Source organism: Aquarana catesbeiana, linkage group LG01 (assembly GCF_042186555.1).
Source record: "Aquarana catesbeiana isolate 2022-GZ linkage group LG01, ASM4218655v1, whole genome shotgun sequence".
Lineage (NCBI taxonomy): Eukaryota > Metazoa > Chordata > Amphibia > Anura > Ranidae > Aquarana > Aquarana catesbeiana.
The window spans coordinates 653,145,220-653,162,317 of record NC_133324.1 but is presented as its reverse complement, the minus strand read 5'-3'; the positions used below and the strand labels follow the sequence as shown (position 1 = coordinate 653,162,317).

Below are 17,098 nucleotides of genomic sequence, written 5' to 3'. Positions count from 1 at the left end.
GTAAAGTGCAAAATCAGGCACACTTCTGCCTAGAAACCAATGAGCTTCTAAACAAGGCTTGTTCAATTAAGCTTTGGTAATAAAACCTGGAAGCTCATTTGTTTCTATGCAGAAGTGAGCCTGATTTTTCACTCTACAGCTTTAGTAAATATACCCCATTGTGTACTTAAAAGTGGGGTATGCCTGTACACACTATATTACCAAAAGTATTGGAACCCCTGCCTTTTACATACACATGAACTTTAATGGCATCCCAGTCTTAGTCCGTAGGGTTCAATATTGAGTTGGCCCACTCTTTGCAGCTATAACAGCTTCAACTTTTCTGGGAAGGCTGTCCACATGGTTTAGGAGTGTGTCTATGGGAATGTTTGACCATTCTTCCAGAAGCGCATTTGTGAGGTCAGGCACTGATGTGGACGAGAAGGCCTGGCTCGCAGTCTCCACTCTAATTAATCCCAAAGGTGTTCTATTAGGTTGAGGTTAGAACTTTGTGCAGGCCAGTCAAGTTCCTCCACCCCAAACTCGCTCATCAATGTCTTTATGGACCTTGTTTTATGCAGTGGTGCGCAGTCATGTTGGAACAGGAAGGGGCTATCCCCAAACTGTTCCCACAAAGTTTGGAGCATGAAATTGTCCAAAATGTGTATACTGACGCCTTAAGAGTTCCCTTCACTGGAACTAAGGGGCCAAGTCCAACCCCTGAAAAACAACCCCACACCATAAACCCCCCTCCATCAAATGATTTTTTTTTTCTTTCCACATCAGTGTCCACTTTGAGAGACTCATTTCAACTTGACGTTCAAAACCTGTCCCTTCTCAAGTTCACATCATTGTGGTGACATTTAACTCTACAAAGAGAGCAAATCATTACAAAAGAAAAACAAAAAACAGAGGGAAGGTCCCTCAATTTTATTTGTGCAAAACTGTTTTAAAAATAATCTCAGTCTGCGCCGTCTCCCCCCAACTACCCTCCTTCTCTAATTTCCCCCTACCCTCCCCCCTACCCTACCTGCCTCACCACTACATTTTCCTTTCTTTCTTTCTTTCCCCGGTGTTTTTTCTTCTTATGGTCTTATAACTTCCACCAACTTCTGCTTATAGCTGTCCGATGTTTTGTATTTTACCCAGCTATTCCAGACACAGGCATATTTATCTAACTGTCCTTGCTCTTTATACCAAAATAATTCCATTTTGTGATAGTACTCCACTTGGTTGAACCATTCTCTTATGTCTGGGCTTTCGCAGCATTTAATAGTTTTGACGTTACCTTTTTCATGTATTGGTTTTTAGGGGAATTGGTATTGTGAAACGATCAAACCAGTCTATTGTTTTCTAGCTTCTCTCCCGTTATCTCCTTTACACATGTAATTACTTCTTGCCAAAATACTTTGATTTTTGGACAGTCCCACCATATGTGTATCATTGTGGCTTTTTTTCCACAATTTCTCCAACATAGTGGTGATCTTTCCTGGTTAATTCTATGGAGCCTCTCCGAAGTCATGTACGACCTAACTAGGAACTTATAATTCATCTCGATGGTCTTGACGTCCCAAGCTTGATTATATCCTCCTGCAATCATTTTCTCCATTTGTTGCTCTTCCAAATTTATTTCTAGTTCTTTTTCCCATTTTTCTATGAAGGAGGGTCTTTTGTGGCCCTCCAATTCCGATAGGAACTCGTAAACTTTTGAAATGCCTCCCTTAACTGGCATTAGTGTCGCACAGAGTTTTTCCAAATAATTTAATTCTTCTCCATCTCTTATACGGTGATGTAGTGACTAAGTGCTTTAATTGGATATATTTCCATTCACTTCGTTTTCCGCCGAGTTTATGCTCTAATTCTTGTGCAGAGTAAATTTTCCCTTTCCTGATGATATCTTTAATTTGTGGATTCTTTATTTTAAATTTTCGAAATATATCTTCACCCGGTGAAAAAAATTTTGTACCAGTGAGGGCTATTAGTGGTGAATTATATACCCACTTTTGTCTCTGGTGTAATGTATCCCAAATTCTGAAAGTGTTTTTTGTCAATTTGTGCGTATTTAAATCTAATGTTCTGTACTTGCTTGATATCCAAATATTCTTGTGCAACGTTGTTTTGCTTAAAGTGTTCTCTATCTCTATCCATTTTTTTTCTCTATTTTCCTTTGTCCACTCAAACATACGTGATAGATTTACTGCTTTGTAATACCTAAAAATATCCGGTGCTGCTAACCCCCCGTGCTGTCTTTTCCTAGAAATCAGTGCAAACTTTAATCTTGTTTTTTTATTTCGCCATATAAATTTTGTCAATATTTTTTGTATAGTTTTAAAAAAACTCTGTGGGACCCCTATTGGCAACATTTGAAATTTATACAGGATTTTGGGTAGAATTACCATTTTGAGCGTATTAACTCTTCCTATCCAGGTTATTGATTGTATATTTGTCTTCCGGACTTCTGCCTTGATCTCGTTTAGTAATGGAATGTAGTTTGCAGAATAAATTTTTTCAAGAGATGACCTCAGTTTGATCCCAAGGTAGGGTAGCTCACCCTGTACCCACGTGAATGGGAATTCTTTTTGGAGGGCCAAGATGTCTTTTTTTCTCACTCCAAGGTTCAATATTTCTGTTTTTATAGGGTTTATTTTGAAATTTGAGAGTTCGCCATATTTTTCTACTTCTATCAGGATATTTAACAGGGTCTCTCTAGGCTTGGTCACATACATGAGGATGTCGTCGGCGTAGGCCGCAACTTTATGTTCTTTTCCCCCTACTCGAAACCCCTCTATCCCGCGTTCGTTGCTTAAGGTCGCCAAAAAAGGTTCCAATGACAGTACGTATAGAAGAGGCGAGAGTGGGCATCCTTGCCGAGTTCCGTTGTACATTTCAAACGCCGGCGACATCTTCCCATTGACCCTTACTCTTGCTGTAGGTCCTTTATACAAGTTGTTTATCCACTTCATTATTTTAGGCCCAAATCCGAGGTGTTGAAGTGGCCATCATAAATCCCCAGTCTACCCTGTCAAATGCTTTTTCTGCATCGATTGACAGAAGTAGATCTGGGGAAATGTTGATGTTCTTTCTTTTCAGCATCAGGAGTGTTTTTATGCTGTTGTCCCTTCCTTCTCTACCGGGACAAATCCGGTCTGGTCCGGATTTACCCATAGTGGCATCAAATTTTTAATTCTTGTAGCTAAGATTTTGGCATAGAGTTTCGTGTCTGTATTAAATAGGGCGATAGGCCTATAACTTGAGCAGTTGACTTTGTTCTTCCCTTCTTTGGGTATTATGGTGATGTGTGCTAGGAGTGATTCTTTTCTGATATCTTCTTCTTCTCCTATTTTGTTTAAATATTCACATAGCTTTGGGATCAATTGGTCTTGAAATTTTTTATAGTATCTGATTGTAAATCCATCTGGCCCGGGACTTTTGCCAGTTGATGTTTCTTTTAATGCCACCTTGATCTCTTCTTGTGTTATTTCCCTTTCTAGGTCCAACAGTAGCTCAGGTTTAATTTTTGGCAAGTTGGCCTTTTCCAAGTAATCCTGAATCATCATCCTCTTTCTTTCTGCTTGTTGTCTTGTTTCTTGCTTTTTTATAGAATATAAAGTACTGTAGTATTGTTCAAAGGCTTGTGCTGTATCTGTAGTTTTGTTTACTACTTCTCCTTTTTCATTTTTTACCTTCTCGATATAATTTAAGGTCTTCTTCTTTCTTAGAACATTTGCAAGGTGTTTCCCTACTTTATTGCCCATCATAAATGTCTGACTTGAGACCCTATTAATTTCCTTTCTGTCTTCTTCCTCTATCAATTCTTTTAATTGTTCTCTTTTTAAGATCAGGGACCGATATATTTCATTTTTGCCTTCCTTTTTATGTCTTTGTTCCAAAATATGTATTTCCTCTTGAAGTTTCAGCATGATCCTTCCCTTTTCCTTCTTTTTTCCAGTTCCTATGGATATTAGTTTTCAACTGATAACCACTTTGTGTGCTTCCCATAAGGTTGCTCTTGAGAGTTCGGGGGTATCATTTTCCCGAAAATATTTTTCTATCTCGTCTTTTATAATTTTTTCAGTAACTTCGTCTTCCAGTAGTTCTTCATTAATTCGCCATGTTCCTCTTCCTGTGGATTCTCCCCGAAGGTTTATCAGCATAGAGACTGGAGAGTGGTCTAAAAGGACTGACATTTCAATTTCTGTCCCTAATACATCTTCTAGTAATCTGTGTTCTAGTATAATATAGTCCAGTCTGGTGTAGGTTTTATGTATTGTTGAAAAATATGTATAGTCCTTTATTCCTGGATGCTGGACTTGCCATACCTCTACCAGTTGCAATTCATATAGTTTCTTTCTAATCCTCCTTAGTTGTTTTCTTTCTCTGTCTGGAGTAGTAGATGTAGAATCCAGGTTGTGATCCATGACGAAGTTAAGATCGCCTGCTACTATTAGTTTTCCCTGTTTAAATTTAAATAGGTCGGTAATTTTCTCCATTAGAAATTTTTTAGGATTTTTATTAGGGCAGTAAAAATTTGCAAATGTATACTTTATGTCTTGTATTGGCCCAATGAGAAAGAGGAATCGTCCTTCTGGATCTGCCTTTATCTTTTCCAAACTAAAGCCACTGTTTTTCCCGAACCCGATTGTGACACCTTTTGCTCTTCTTATAGGTGAGTCTCCATAATACCAAAGCGGAATTTTTTTTGAGTATATTTTAACATTCGAGTCCTGCGTTATATGCGTTTCCTGCAGGAAAACTACATCAGCTTTGAGTCTTTCTATTTCCCGCAGGATTGAACGCCTTTTTTGAGGTGAGTTCAGCCCTTGGACATTGTATGTTACAACTTTTATTTTATTTATTTCTTCCATTTAGAGTTCTAGATTCCCATAACAGTCGTTTAGACAGTATAAAGTTTTCCCTTCTTTTTTCTCCTCTTTCTTCTCTTCTTCCTTCTTCTCCTTCTCTTTTTGGTGAGGCAGTCCTAAACCTTCCCTTACCCTCTCTCCCACCTAACTCCCTCCCTCCCCTCCACCCCTCCAACCCCCCCATCTCCGTTCCTCCCCCCCTCACCAAGCCCCCAGTCCCCTGTGTATTTGACCGAAAGGTCATGAGTAGGCACCCTGTGATTTTAAAGGTTCTCTCTCCCTACTCCCTCACTTGAGGTGGAGATCTGCTTGGTCCGTTGAACCACCCTTCTCCCCAAGGGAATGGTGGCGTCGGCAGAGAGCGCCCCCTCCTCCGGGTCCCCCTCCCCCCGATGCCTCTCTTCCTGTTATTCTCCTGTTTTTTAACCTTATGCTAGATTCCCCCCAGCCCCTCTCCCCCCCTCCATTATGACCGGAACTATTTCCTATAACATAACTGCCACTGTGCTTCATCCCCTGACTGCCTATCTGACTTTTTAGCTGGATCTTCCAAATTTTTGGGTGGGGGAATTCCCAGGGTCTTACAGAAATCTTGTATTTCTTCCGGGAATCTCAATTTTGTAGTTCTTCCGTTTTTCTTGACCAATAGGTACGCAGGGAAATCCCAATTATACTGGAGCCCATTTTCTTGCAATATTTTTAATAGTGGTTTCAACATCCTCCTTCTTCTTAGCGTATCTTGAGATAGGTCCTGGAAAATCAGAATTTCCTTTCCCTCGATTTTTATTGGTGTTTTCCCTTTTAAGTTTTTCCAGACTTGGTTCTTTCCTTCTAAAGTACAGAAGCGAATCACAATGTCCCTTGGTGTCTCATTAGAGAGACCCATTGGCCTTCTTGTTCTGTAGGCTTCCTCGATTTTAAACTCGTTTGCTGTTTCGTTGGTATTTATTAGATTAAGAACTTGCCCGATTACCTCTGTTAAATTTTCTGTTTGGGACGCTTCTGGAAGACCACGGATTCTTAGGTTCTTCCTTTTTTCCTTATTTTCCTTGTCCTCGAGTCTATATGCCTGTTCCTGTTGTTATTTCTTTAAAATTTTTATTTCCCCTTTTAACTCTTTAATTCTTCTTGAATGTATATCTGATTTTTTTTCCCACTTCCTCCACTCTAGCAAGCAGATGTCCCATGTCTTTATGGAGTTTTGTCAATTCTGATTTTAATGAGGTGTCCAACGCTGCAAACATCCTCTCCATGTCTGTCATTGTTGGGAGTTGGGCCGTTTTTTGTTCCTCTGTTGCTTTAAGGGGGTTCTCGGGTTCAGTTTCTTGCTCTGTTCTACTATCCGGGGTTATACTGCTTTCCATGCTTGTTTTTATCTGAGTCTACTTATCTTTCTTTTCCTTATTCTCCATTAATCTTCCTTTAGAGCTTTGTTGTTTTTCCACTACCAGAGCTGCCCCTTCCTCTTCTCCTCCCTGGGTTACATATCTGTGTATTGGGCCGGATGTGGGACTCATACTAGTGCGTGGAGATTTTGCCACCACCCCCCCGCCTCTCCTGCTTTTGCCCCTCATAAGAGAAACGGGAGGGAAAAAAAAAAAGGGGGGGGGGACCTCGCCACTGAAACCTTAACCCCAAGCTGTTTTCTTGCCGGTTTTACTTCTTAAAGAAGTCCGTTTATTATCTTGTTGTCATTATCTTGTTGTAAAATATAGTAGAAAATAAAAAACAGGAAAACAGGCAATAGCAAATGAACGTCCAATTTTCTACAGTCCAATTTTACAGGTAACAATTGATATTTTACTTCTTTGTGTCGTTTTTGACAGACTTTGTGTACCTTCTCACCTTTCGCAACAGTGTTCAGATATTAAATATCAGTAGTTGTTACTTTTTACTTTCCTTACCAAAAAATATTTGTACAGTCAGATGTTAGTCCCATTTTGTCAGTTAAATAGAAATGGCTTATAATCTAATGGTAAGAACAAGTGATACAGGAGCTGTATTCAGCAAAGAGAGGGCGCTAGAAACTTCTATTCACAGTGACTAACTCTTATAGACTCTCAAACATAACGTCTAACATAAGTGCGGCTTTTCTCATATGTATAGCAGTAATATAGCAGTAAGTTACTTATCTTTAGGGGGTGGGGTGGATATTTCCCCTTTTTTCCAATGTGTAGTTCTTACTCTTCCTTAACACTGCTTGAGTGATCTCCCTGTTGATTTTCTGAATGTATTCGCTCTCTTTTTATTCTTCCCCTTTATTTTCTACTTTCACTCTTCTCTCCCCTCTTCCTCTTCTCCAAGATTGCCTGCACCACCTCGGCTCCCCTTCGCCGTGCAACCTAGGCTTGATGGTGTAGTCTGGGAATGGCTGCCGGTGAGGGAGAGAGCAAAGGATCCTGCAGCGCTCACACTGCCCTGGTCCAACACCCGCCCCCCTACACCTTCCTCCGTCCCGACAGCCCAGACAAACTTTCTCCTTTATTCCCGAGGACTCCAGAGGGAAGCGGGAGAAGGCTGAGCCGCACCAGCTGTTCCTCTCCACTCACAGCACCGCCGTAGTCCCCTCTGTGTCTCCAAGGCACACACTGCACTTCTCCTCCGTCCTCTGCAGACTCAATTCCCCTCACCTTACCTTACCCGTCGGACCGGCGTCTGGGAAGGGGGGATCAGCGCTGCACTGCTGGGGGATCCGGCTGCTCACGGGTCACAGGTCCGTTCCTGTAACATCAGCATCAAGGAGGGTTCGCAGGGCTGGAGACCCGGAAGTCAGCGACGCATCCTAGCCCGGCGCCATCAACAGATTCCTCCCTCCGCCCGACAATCTCATCTCGCCCATCAAATGATTTGGACCAAATGAGTTGGTATACAGAACTAACCTGAAATAGCTTTTAGTTGCAGGTAGAACTTGTTAAATGTATGTAATCGACTAATATTATTATTATTATACATGATTTATATAGCGCCTATAGTTTGTGCAGCGCTTTACAACATGAAGGCAGGCAGTGCAGTTACTGTACAATACAATTCAATACAGGAAGAATCAGTGGGCCCTGCTCGTTAGAGCTATGGGAGGATTGTTTATCTTAGCAAAGTGGAGATACACTTTATGAACAGAACTTCATAAATGTGTTCACCTGCACCCTATCAAATGTTAGGAAGCAAATTAGTTCTATGGCACTCTGTGTGTGTGGCAAAACTTTGCCCGCTATGCCCAAAAACTAAGCCACTGTCCCTCAAATATGATCACAAAAGGGGTTAGTAAATGACTGCTAAAGAGGTGAAGAAACAGACTAAAATGATGGCGGTAAAGATCAAGCCCTTACACTTAAACACCTACAGTATATCTAGTGAATTGATTGTGAATATACTGTATAATTAATAAAATATGAATACTTATGCTTGCCATTCAGTTTTTGCAAGATGTTATTAAAAACAAATCTTCAATGTACTTATGATCCAACATTATCAATGGGACAATGATTAGTGTTTCCACAGTCTGGGAAAAGGTTTGTTTTAACAGTAGAAATTCAGATTCATACAAATGCCCATTGCTGATTGTGTTTTTTTTTCTTATTTAAAAGAGAAAGATGAATGAAAAGGATGTGCTTAAAACTTGAGAAAATGTTATTTTGAGCACTGCAATGCTATTCATTATTAATGGCATCCCAATGCACTCTGCAAATGCACATGCATTGTAGTGCACCACAATGTACAGTGCATTGTAGTGCACTGCTTTAAACAAAACATATTGTATGCACCATTTTGGTGCCTTTTGGTGCATTAGGGAGCCTGTTGAGCAAATGAATGTGTGTAACCGCAACAGTGTGAATCCAGGTACAGCCTATTTTTGAAATACTGCCATGTTCACTGAGAAAAAAATATACATTTTCAGCATTTCTTTCATACCTTGAAATCAATATCACATATACAGTATATATACAGTATATATTTTTTTTAATTTGTTGATCAGATTTAAAGCCATCTTAAATACCTTGTTAGAATTAGTGAATCCAGTTTTTGAAATCTTGCAGCTGTCCAGTTGTTTGATTTTTGTCACCTGGTTTTGTTTTGTCTGGTAAGTAACCTTACAATTGCCAGAAACATCAGCCTGGAAAATACAAAGACACTTATAAATCCTGTATGTCATCTAACTGAAAACCATTATACTTTTGTAAAACCATCTGCTGCAATGTATATTGGGGGTTATTTACAAAAGGCAAATCCACTTTGCACTGCAAGTGCAAACTACACGTGCAAAGTGCACTTGAAATTGCACTGAAAGTGCACTTGGAAGTGCAGTCGCTGTAGATCTGAGGGGGACATGCAAGGAAATAAAAAACAGCATTTTAGCTTGCACATGATTGGATGATAAAATCAGCAGAGCTTCCCCTCATTTCAGATCTATCTCTCAGATTTACAGCGACTACACTTTCAAGTGCACTTTCAGTGCAATTTCAAGTGCCTTTCATAAATAACCCCCAATGTTTACAACTATATGTAAGGGCTCCGTTTACATCTCACTTCAATGAAACCCAAAAATAAAAAAAGTAAAATATTGCAATGCATGTCCATATGTGATGGCTGAATTTGTTTTGTTTTAATTTTCAAGTTTTTTTTTTTACTTTATTTTCAAAGGGTGAGCCTGTCAGTAACACACTTTCTGTCCTGGGGTGACATACTCACTAACTGTAATATATTGATAGAGGAACAGTGTTGTCACCCTAAGCTGTTCTCTTAAGCTGGCCATAGATGGTTTGAACCATGTATGGGCTGGCTGAACGTACCCAAGTTGATAGATTAATTAACTTGTGTACAACCAGACTGTCGGATAATACATGTTATTATCGCTAGTGTCTGGCATAGCCACTAGCAATAACCACTGTGTTCTCCCAATGGGGATGGCTTCCCCCCGCCAGGAGAATACAATTGCTCCGCAGGAGGGATCCCTCTGTTAACACTGTCTGTGATTGCAGGAAAGAAATTCGCTCCGTCTATGGCCGGCCTCAATTTGGACTACAGACACCTTCACCTCTTTATCGCTATTACATAGGGGGAAGAGTTTACAGAAGACATCTGGGGAGGCAGATAACATTGTTTGAGACCTCAGTTCAGAGCACATTAAGTTACAAAGACAATGGAGTTCTATAAGGATCAATGGGTATTTTTCTGTATTTGCCTAAAAAAAAAAGAGAAAACTAATGCAGATACCACATATAAGGACTTGTAAGCTGCAATATGTTATATATTTTGTATTTGGATTTAGATATAGTTTATGCTGTTTTGTAAAAAATGCAAGACAGAACATACCTACTTCAATACAGAAGAATATCAATAATTACTTTTGTAGAATTAACTTCACATACCTTGAGTCATAACTTACATTGTATAGGTTTAGAATTCAGAAAAACTAATTATTTTTAAATTCAGAGAACATAATCTACTGCATGTCAGTGCATGGTAACTACTGTATGTTGATGAGACGCAGAAAATTAAAAGTATTTATTATGAAACAGATGCCATATTTCCTGTGCAAACCTACACACTTCATAGTTTTTCTACCCACAAGCAGAATATGATTCTTCTCATTCCATGTACTGCTTTACAGACACCCACAAACCTCAGCAGGCACAGGAGATGACCTACAATGGAATCTCACCGCAAAGGACTTTTCATGGCCCTACTAACATCCTACTGGGTCACAAGCTGCCACTTGTGCTAACTGCCCACATATAACAAAACTATTACCTCTGTCACTGTACCGGAACTGAACTGAATTTGGAAAAGACTTGCCAAGCCTCTCTTAATGTTCGCAAGGATGGTGGGTTCATTCTGGTACATATATAGGGTTTTAACCTATGGAAAGAAAACACATATTTAATAAAATAACAAATGTTAATTGGAAAACCAGATTGGCTTTTTCATTTATAAGTTGAGTTAAGGTTAATAGTTTGTTGTGTATATGGACCAGAATCATATAAAATAACAGTAATATTTAAAGATGGATACTACTGAAAAACATATCAGAAATAAATATAAGAATGATGATCTTCCAATTCGGCAGAAAGGACAATTTGGTTAGATGCTGGCCACACAATTCTTGCTCTGCCTAATATTAATTGCTAAATATGCAACCAATGGCAACCTCACCAGCAAAAATCAGAGGGAATGAAAAAGGCTGACAAATGGTTGACAATATTAATTTTATATTGGTTCAGACAAACTGTCTTCTCCATGTCAACAATCAGATTCTCCAGCTTATGCTCCCATACTGGAGTAAAGACATTGTGATTATGGGTCTAGGTAGGGTGTCTGGGACACTTTTATAAATGAAGCCCGTTGTGTGTTCACACGTTAATCCAACAAAATCTGGTCAGATATTAAAAATAAAAAGATCTACTTGTGTATGGCCAGTTTTAGCAATCTCATTATAGATTTTTTTGAATGTTCACCTTTACCCTAAAATGGTTGACCAAACCAGACAATTTATTTAGCTCCATAGCAATCTTAAATACTATGACAAATACAATGTCTATATGGGACGTCGACCTTCTTTGTAAACAGTATAAGTAAATATTTTCTTGTAGGAATGTATTTTAAAGGATATGCTTTATAGCTGTTTATAAAAAATGTGGACCATTTTACTCTGCCACATAATTGAACAATCTCCAGTAAATGACGTGTCTCCAACTGTGCAGTCTTTGAACTATGACTTTATCTATTGTAATGGGTTGTATCACACTTAAGGACTTTGTATCCGTGCTTCCAGCTTGACTGTAGAGCTCATATAATGCTATCTAAAAATGTACCTTGCTACAATGACTAAAATGACAAATGTGCCAACAGTAAAACAAAAGCAGAACAAATGAGAGGAGATGCTGTAGTATTGAAAATGCAACGCTGTTCTATTCATTGGACCAATTTGTATCTAAAGCTAAAACTTTTATTTTTATATAGTTTTGAATGACATGGTGAAGAGCTGGAATCCCTGTCAGTTTTTTTTTTGCCTGTTGTCTCCATTACAGAGCTCCTCCTCTCTATATGTTATGGTGATTTTTGTCAATGGGAGAGTAAGGCCGGCCATACACGGTTCGAACGGCTCGACCGAGATTCAAACCGTTAAATGATAATTTGATCAACTTGGGTACCACCAGCCTGCTGGATTCTCTTACAATTATAATCACTGTCTTCTCCAGCCTGCCCCCCACCGGGACATTTGGCTCAGCAGGAGGGATTCCCCTGTCAGCACTGTCTGTGTTGATGGGGGAACCATGCAAATTTCTTGCCTGCAACCCGCTGTGTACACACTAAACAGACCTTTACCCGAAATTGGCTCCCAACTGTCCCTAATTTGGAGGGACTATCCCTGATTTGGAGCAATGTCCCTCTGTCCCTCTTTCCTCCTCAGTTGTCCCTCATTTTAGTCTGATCTATAGATGTATATAAAATTCACTTTTTATCCATCAAAAAGTGTTTTCCAGCGCTAAACCTTTCTTCTGATTTCTAAATTGCTGCATTTGTAAATTCCAAAAGCCAATATAAAGAAATAGTAGTGGTAAAAAAAGCACTTGTGGGTTGAACCAATCTTTTATTTTTTGTATAACTCTCCTTTAAGTAGGTTTGGCAAGGGGTGTGTCCTATGCCTGCATACTTTTGCTGATAGGTGTCCCTCATTCCCATCTCAAAAAGTTGGGAGGTATGGTACAGCAATGTTCCCTGCTGTGCTATTGTGTTCTGACAAAATGACCGCCCCCACTGTGACACACTGATAAGCACTCACAGCCATTGAATGGATGCTGGCAGGCTGCTGGTTTTCCAGCATGTTTGTTCAACAGAAGCAGGTCATTAGACCGGCTTCTATCGGACAAGCTGCTGTACACACTGGCCGAATGTTCCTGTTGAACCGGCCAATACCAGACGATATTTGGCCAGTGTTTATCATCTTTAACACTCAGCTTTTGTTCAGATCTGCCTAAATAAATTGGCAGGCAGATCTGAATGAAACAGCTGGTTGCAAGGGGCCTAAGATATTATACGCATGCCTGTAACTCAGCAGGCAAAACTTTTTGGGTACACTCAGAGTAATGAATAGTAAGACTTGCACTGAAGCTAGGTGCCAAAAGTATTTTATTAAAGTGTATCCAAACCAGTGGTGGCTGATACTCCATTGTTGTGGGGGGGGGGGGGCAGCAAACAAACCCCCACCCATCCACTCGCCAGAAATGGACAAAGAGAGAAAGAACACCAATACAGCTACTACATCTAAGAACTTGTAAGCTGCAATATATTTATTTTTTGTTTTTTTTGGGGGTTTAGATATGCTTTGGACATTAGTTGCCTGACTACTAGCGTTTATCCTGCCACTGTTTGGTCTGTGATGACTGAAAAGGTTTAGGTGACTAAACTGAAGGTCTGTTACCCTCAGCTATCACTACTTTGTTGGTGTGAGATAAAGATTATATTATCTACAGCTGGAAGATAAAGTTTGATTTTGAAATACAGCATAGATATAATACAAGGGGTTTTCCACTTTATACCAAAAAAGTATGCCATTGGCTCAAGGTATCCTTAGACCTAATATGTCATATAGAAAATATGAACAATTGTTCAAAAACAAAATTAGTACACGTAGACACATGACTAGCTCTAACATGGTTGTCAATGTACTAAGCATACACCTAATGTACTATCCTTATCACTAGTGAAAGATAGTAACTGACTATGATAACTCAATTGATCGGTAAAGATTAGCCAGACAGTAATGTGTCCAGCAGTCTCATAACAAGTATTTATATGTTTTAGACTCTAACAAGTAGGGCCCTCTGATCCCTCCTGTATTGATTTGTATTGTAAGTGTACTGTCTGCCCTCATGTTGTAAAGCGCTGCACAAACTGTTGGCCCTATATAAATCATCAATTAATATCAATAACAATAATATATGGGTAACCCTGTATCTCTCCTAGAGTCTCCTAGGGACTCTCATCCAGACCTCACTTTTTGTAGAAAGTGAAGAATAATGATCCAGACACTGTATAAACTGGTCCTTCAAGCTGAAGTTTGACCATCAGACTTAAGCTGGACATACAATGCAGATGGATGAATCTGCATTGCCGGCTATTGCATTGACAGCTGATGAGGCGAGGTCTGCCCGCATTCGCTCGGCATAAACTGAGCAGGCATGGATGTTATATCCGTCCAGCTCAGTTCCGATCAGCAGGGGATCTGTAAGCAGATCAGAGCGGGCCCTGCTCCATGTTAAAGGGGCCTTTCTGGCTGGAACACCAAATGAAAATAAAGGAAAGAAAGCCTAAAAAGAAAACGGATGCAGCCATCACATCTAAAAATTGGTAAGCTGCAAAATAATAAATGTTTGTTTTTGGGTTTAATACTGTTTTAATATATTGGAGCCCCATCTCACATACTATATTGCTGCATAATAAAAAAAAAAAAAATTTTTGGTAAAACAATTAGCAAATACATTACAGTATCTATAGTCTATACTGGAGGCCAAGGCAGATATATCAAGCAGGCCTTGGTTTTTACTGCAAGGTCCAGTTTAAGTTTTAAACTGTTACTGAGAGCACAGTGGCTAGCAGACTGTCATTCCATAGCAAGATACGCTAACTGCAACAGGTATAGGTTGCAAGAAAACCCTGGTGTGCACTTATTTCTGGCATTATCAGACTGTAAGATCAGGAAGCTAAACTAAATAAGGTGGGCAACATTTTGAATAATATCTGTAAACTAGTACATGGATTTATTTGATGGCAGTTACTCGACTATAACAATGTTAAACAACTTACTTTTTTATTCACTACCTAAAACATAACAGAACATAATCTTTCTGAAATTACCCTTTGTACTGTTCCAGTCTAACCCCTATATGTACAGTATATTGACTAACAAATGGTAAAGCCCCGTACACAGAGGCCAAATGTTGGGAGACATCGGCCAATTCAATAAAAAATGACCAACATTCAGCTCGCGTGTATGTCGGTCTGTCCAACAGAAGCCGGCCAAACTTCTGAAGCCAATTGACTGAGAGCACTGACCGGAATGTTCTAGTGGGGGGGGGGGGGGGGGCTGCCCCCCTGTCAGAACACAATAGCTCAGCGAGGGAGATCGCTGTACTAACGTTGGATTGTTAGTACAGGGGTTCCAACTGGATTTGCCAGTTTTTTTCAACCCAAAACTTTAATGCTGAATACACATGGTCGGAATTTCCGTCAAAAAAGTGTGATGGGAGCTTTTGGTCGAATATTCCAACCGTGTGTATGCTCCATCCAACTTTTTCTGTATGAATTTCCGCCAGCAAAAGATTGAGAGCTGGTTCTCTATTTTTCAGACGGAAAAAGTTCTTGACGGAAATTCCGTTCGTCTGTATGCAATTCCGACACGCAAAAAGCCACGCAAGCTCGGAAACAATTCGACGCATGCTCGGAAGCATTGAACTTCATTTTCTCGGCTCGTCATAGTGTTGTATGTCACCACGTTCTTGACGATCAAAAGTTCAGAGGACTTTTGTGTGACCGTGTGTATGCAAGCCAAGCTTGAGCGGAATTCTGTCGGAAAAACCATCCAAGATTTTTCCGACGGAAAGTCCGCTTGTGTGTACGCGGCATTAGTGTGTACCAGGCTTAACACTCCCTAGTTATTTCACTTCTCTCACAGGGTTGAACAAATCAGTGAGGAAGCAAAAGGAGGGGAAGTAGACGCAGGATTGGGGATCAGCATTTAGATTGCATTTGTCTGGCATTGGCAAATCACAGGCTAATTTTAAATTGAGCAGTCGCCACATCTAAGAACTAGCTGTGACACTAATCACAGGATTCCTGCTGAGTCTTTTGGGATTTCCAGGATTCTTAGGACATTTACTGTTCACAGGATCCCTACTGGGTTTTACAGGATTTCCAGGATTCTTGGGATATCCTGTACTCACACAATCCTAACTGGGTCTTCCAGGATTTCCTGGATTCTTAGGACCTCTATTCAGACATGGAGCCATGGCTTGGCCCCACCTCCTCTGTCTTTTTATTGGCTCACTCTCTCTGATTGACAGCAGAGAGAGCCAATGGGGGGAGAGTCCCCGGACAGCCGAGACTCTCATGCACATCGCTGGATCGCGTTAGTCTGGGAGGGCTGCTACACACAGAAGGTTTTTTACTTTTATGTATAAAATGCATGAAGGTAAAAAAAAAACCTTGAGCCTTTAGAACCACTTTAACTTATTCTGGCTATTGGAATACATTTACATGCATAAATAAGTATTTATGTGCATTTAGATGTATTTACATGCATACATAAGTATTTATGTGCGTTTAGATGCATTTAAACACACGCTTGTGTTTTTGCAGCTCAAAAGCTCCTCTCAGAAAGTGTCTTTGGTGAATTTTATTTTCTGCTTGTAAACATTCCTCTTCAAATAAATGCTTGCCTGTCAATGCCAATGTGCACATCGCCACATAGGCTAACAGGTGCTTTTACAAGCACAGTTTTTTAAGCTTTGTTTGCATGGGGTCTTTAAAACAGAAAATACTAGCTGTATTGCACAAGCATACTAGTGTCAGTGTATGTGGCACATTACTACAGCAGCCAGATAAGCTTTCCATAGATCCGAATGTGTCTTTATTCTATTGGTTGTGAGTGACCTTTATACACAGATTCATTAGTTTTATTGACACTTAGTGATAAAATCAAGGTTGTTTTATTGCACATTGATAATGAAACATTATTTTAAAGTTCATCTGTGAGCGTGGAAAATCAATGTTCACGCAACATAAAATATACTATTTAAGTTATACGCCAGCTAAAGATGAAAATGAAACCTTGAAATGCATAAATGGAGTGCAGCCTGTCAATAGTACTTCATTCTTTTCACACAGGCATTTCTGTAATGTACCAGCCCAGCCTAGTTCCCACTGACAGTAATCTGGTGATCCTGACCTAGACCATGCCTGCTTGTATTGCTAGAATACCCACAACAGACTGTACTGTCTTTTACATACTGAAATCCTGACATCAACACAGGAGGTTTTCCACAGCTTCTAATCAGTTTCAGATTTGATTTACAAATTCAAACGTGGATGGCTTTGCGAAAGAAAGAAAGAAAGAAAGAAAGAAAGAAAGAAAGAAAGAAAGAAAGAAAGAAAGAAAGAAAGAAAGAAAGAAAGAAAGAAAGAAAGAAAGAAAGAAAATTACAACTGCACAGGCTGCATGAAGTACACACCCCTCCTTTAGCACTCCTGCGCGTCTTTGC

At 39.8% G+C, this 17,098-nt stretch overlaps 1 protein-coding gene across 2 annotated transcripts in view; it reads right to left on the bottom strand.

Annotated features, from left to right (window-relative positions):
• MTTP (microsomal triglyceride transfer protein) overlaps positions 1 to 17,098 on the bottom strand; it is a 107,670-nt gene that overhangs the window by 50,842 nt on the left and 39,730 nt on the right. For both annotated transcript variants that reach the window (XM_073601433.1, XM_073601424.1), the window contains exons 6-7: positions 10,590 to 10,697; positions 8,836 to 8,952 (exon numbers count right to left, since the gene is read on the bottom strand). In XM_073601433.1, the coding sequence (XP_073457534.1) occupies positions 8,836 to 8,952; positions 10,590 to 10,697 (225 nt within the window). The remainder of the gene's footprint in view (positions 1 to 8,835; positions 8,953 to 10,589; positions 10,698 to 17,098) is intronic.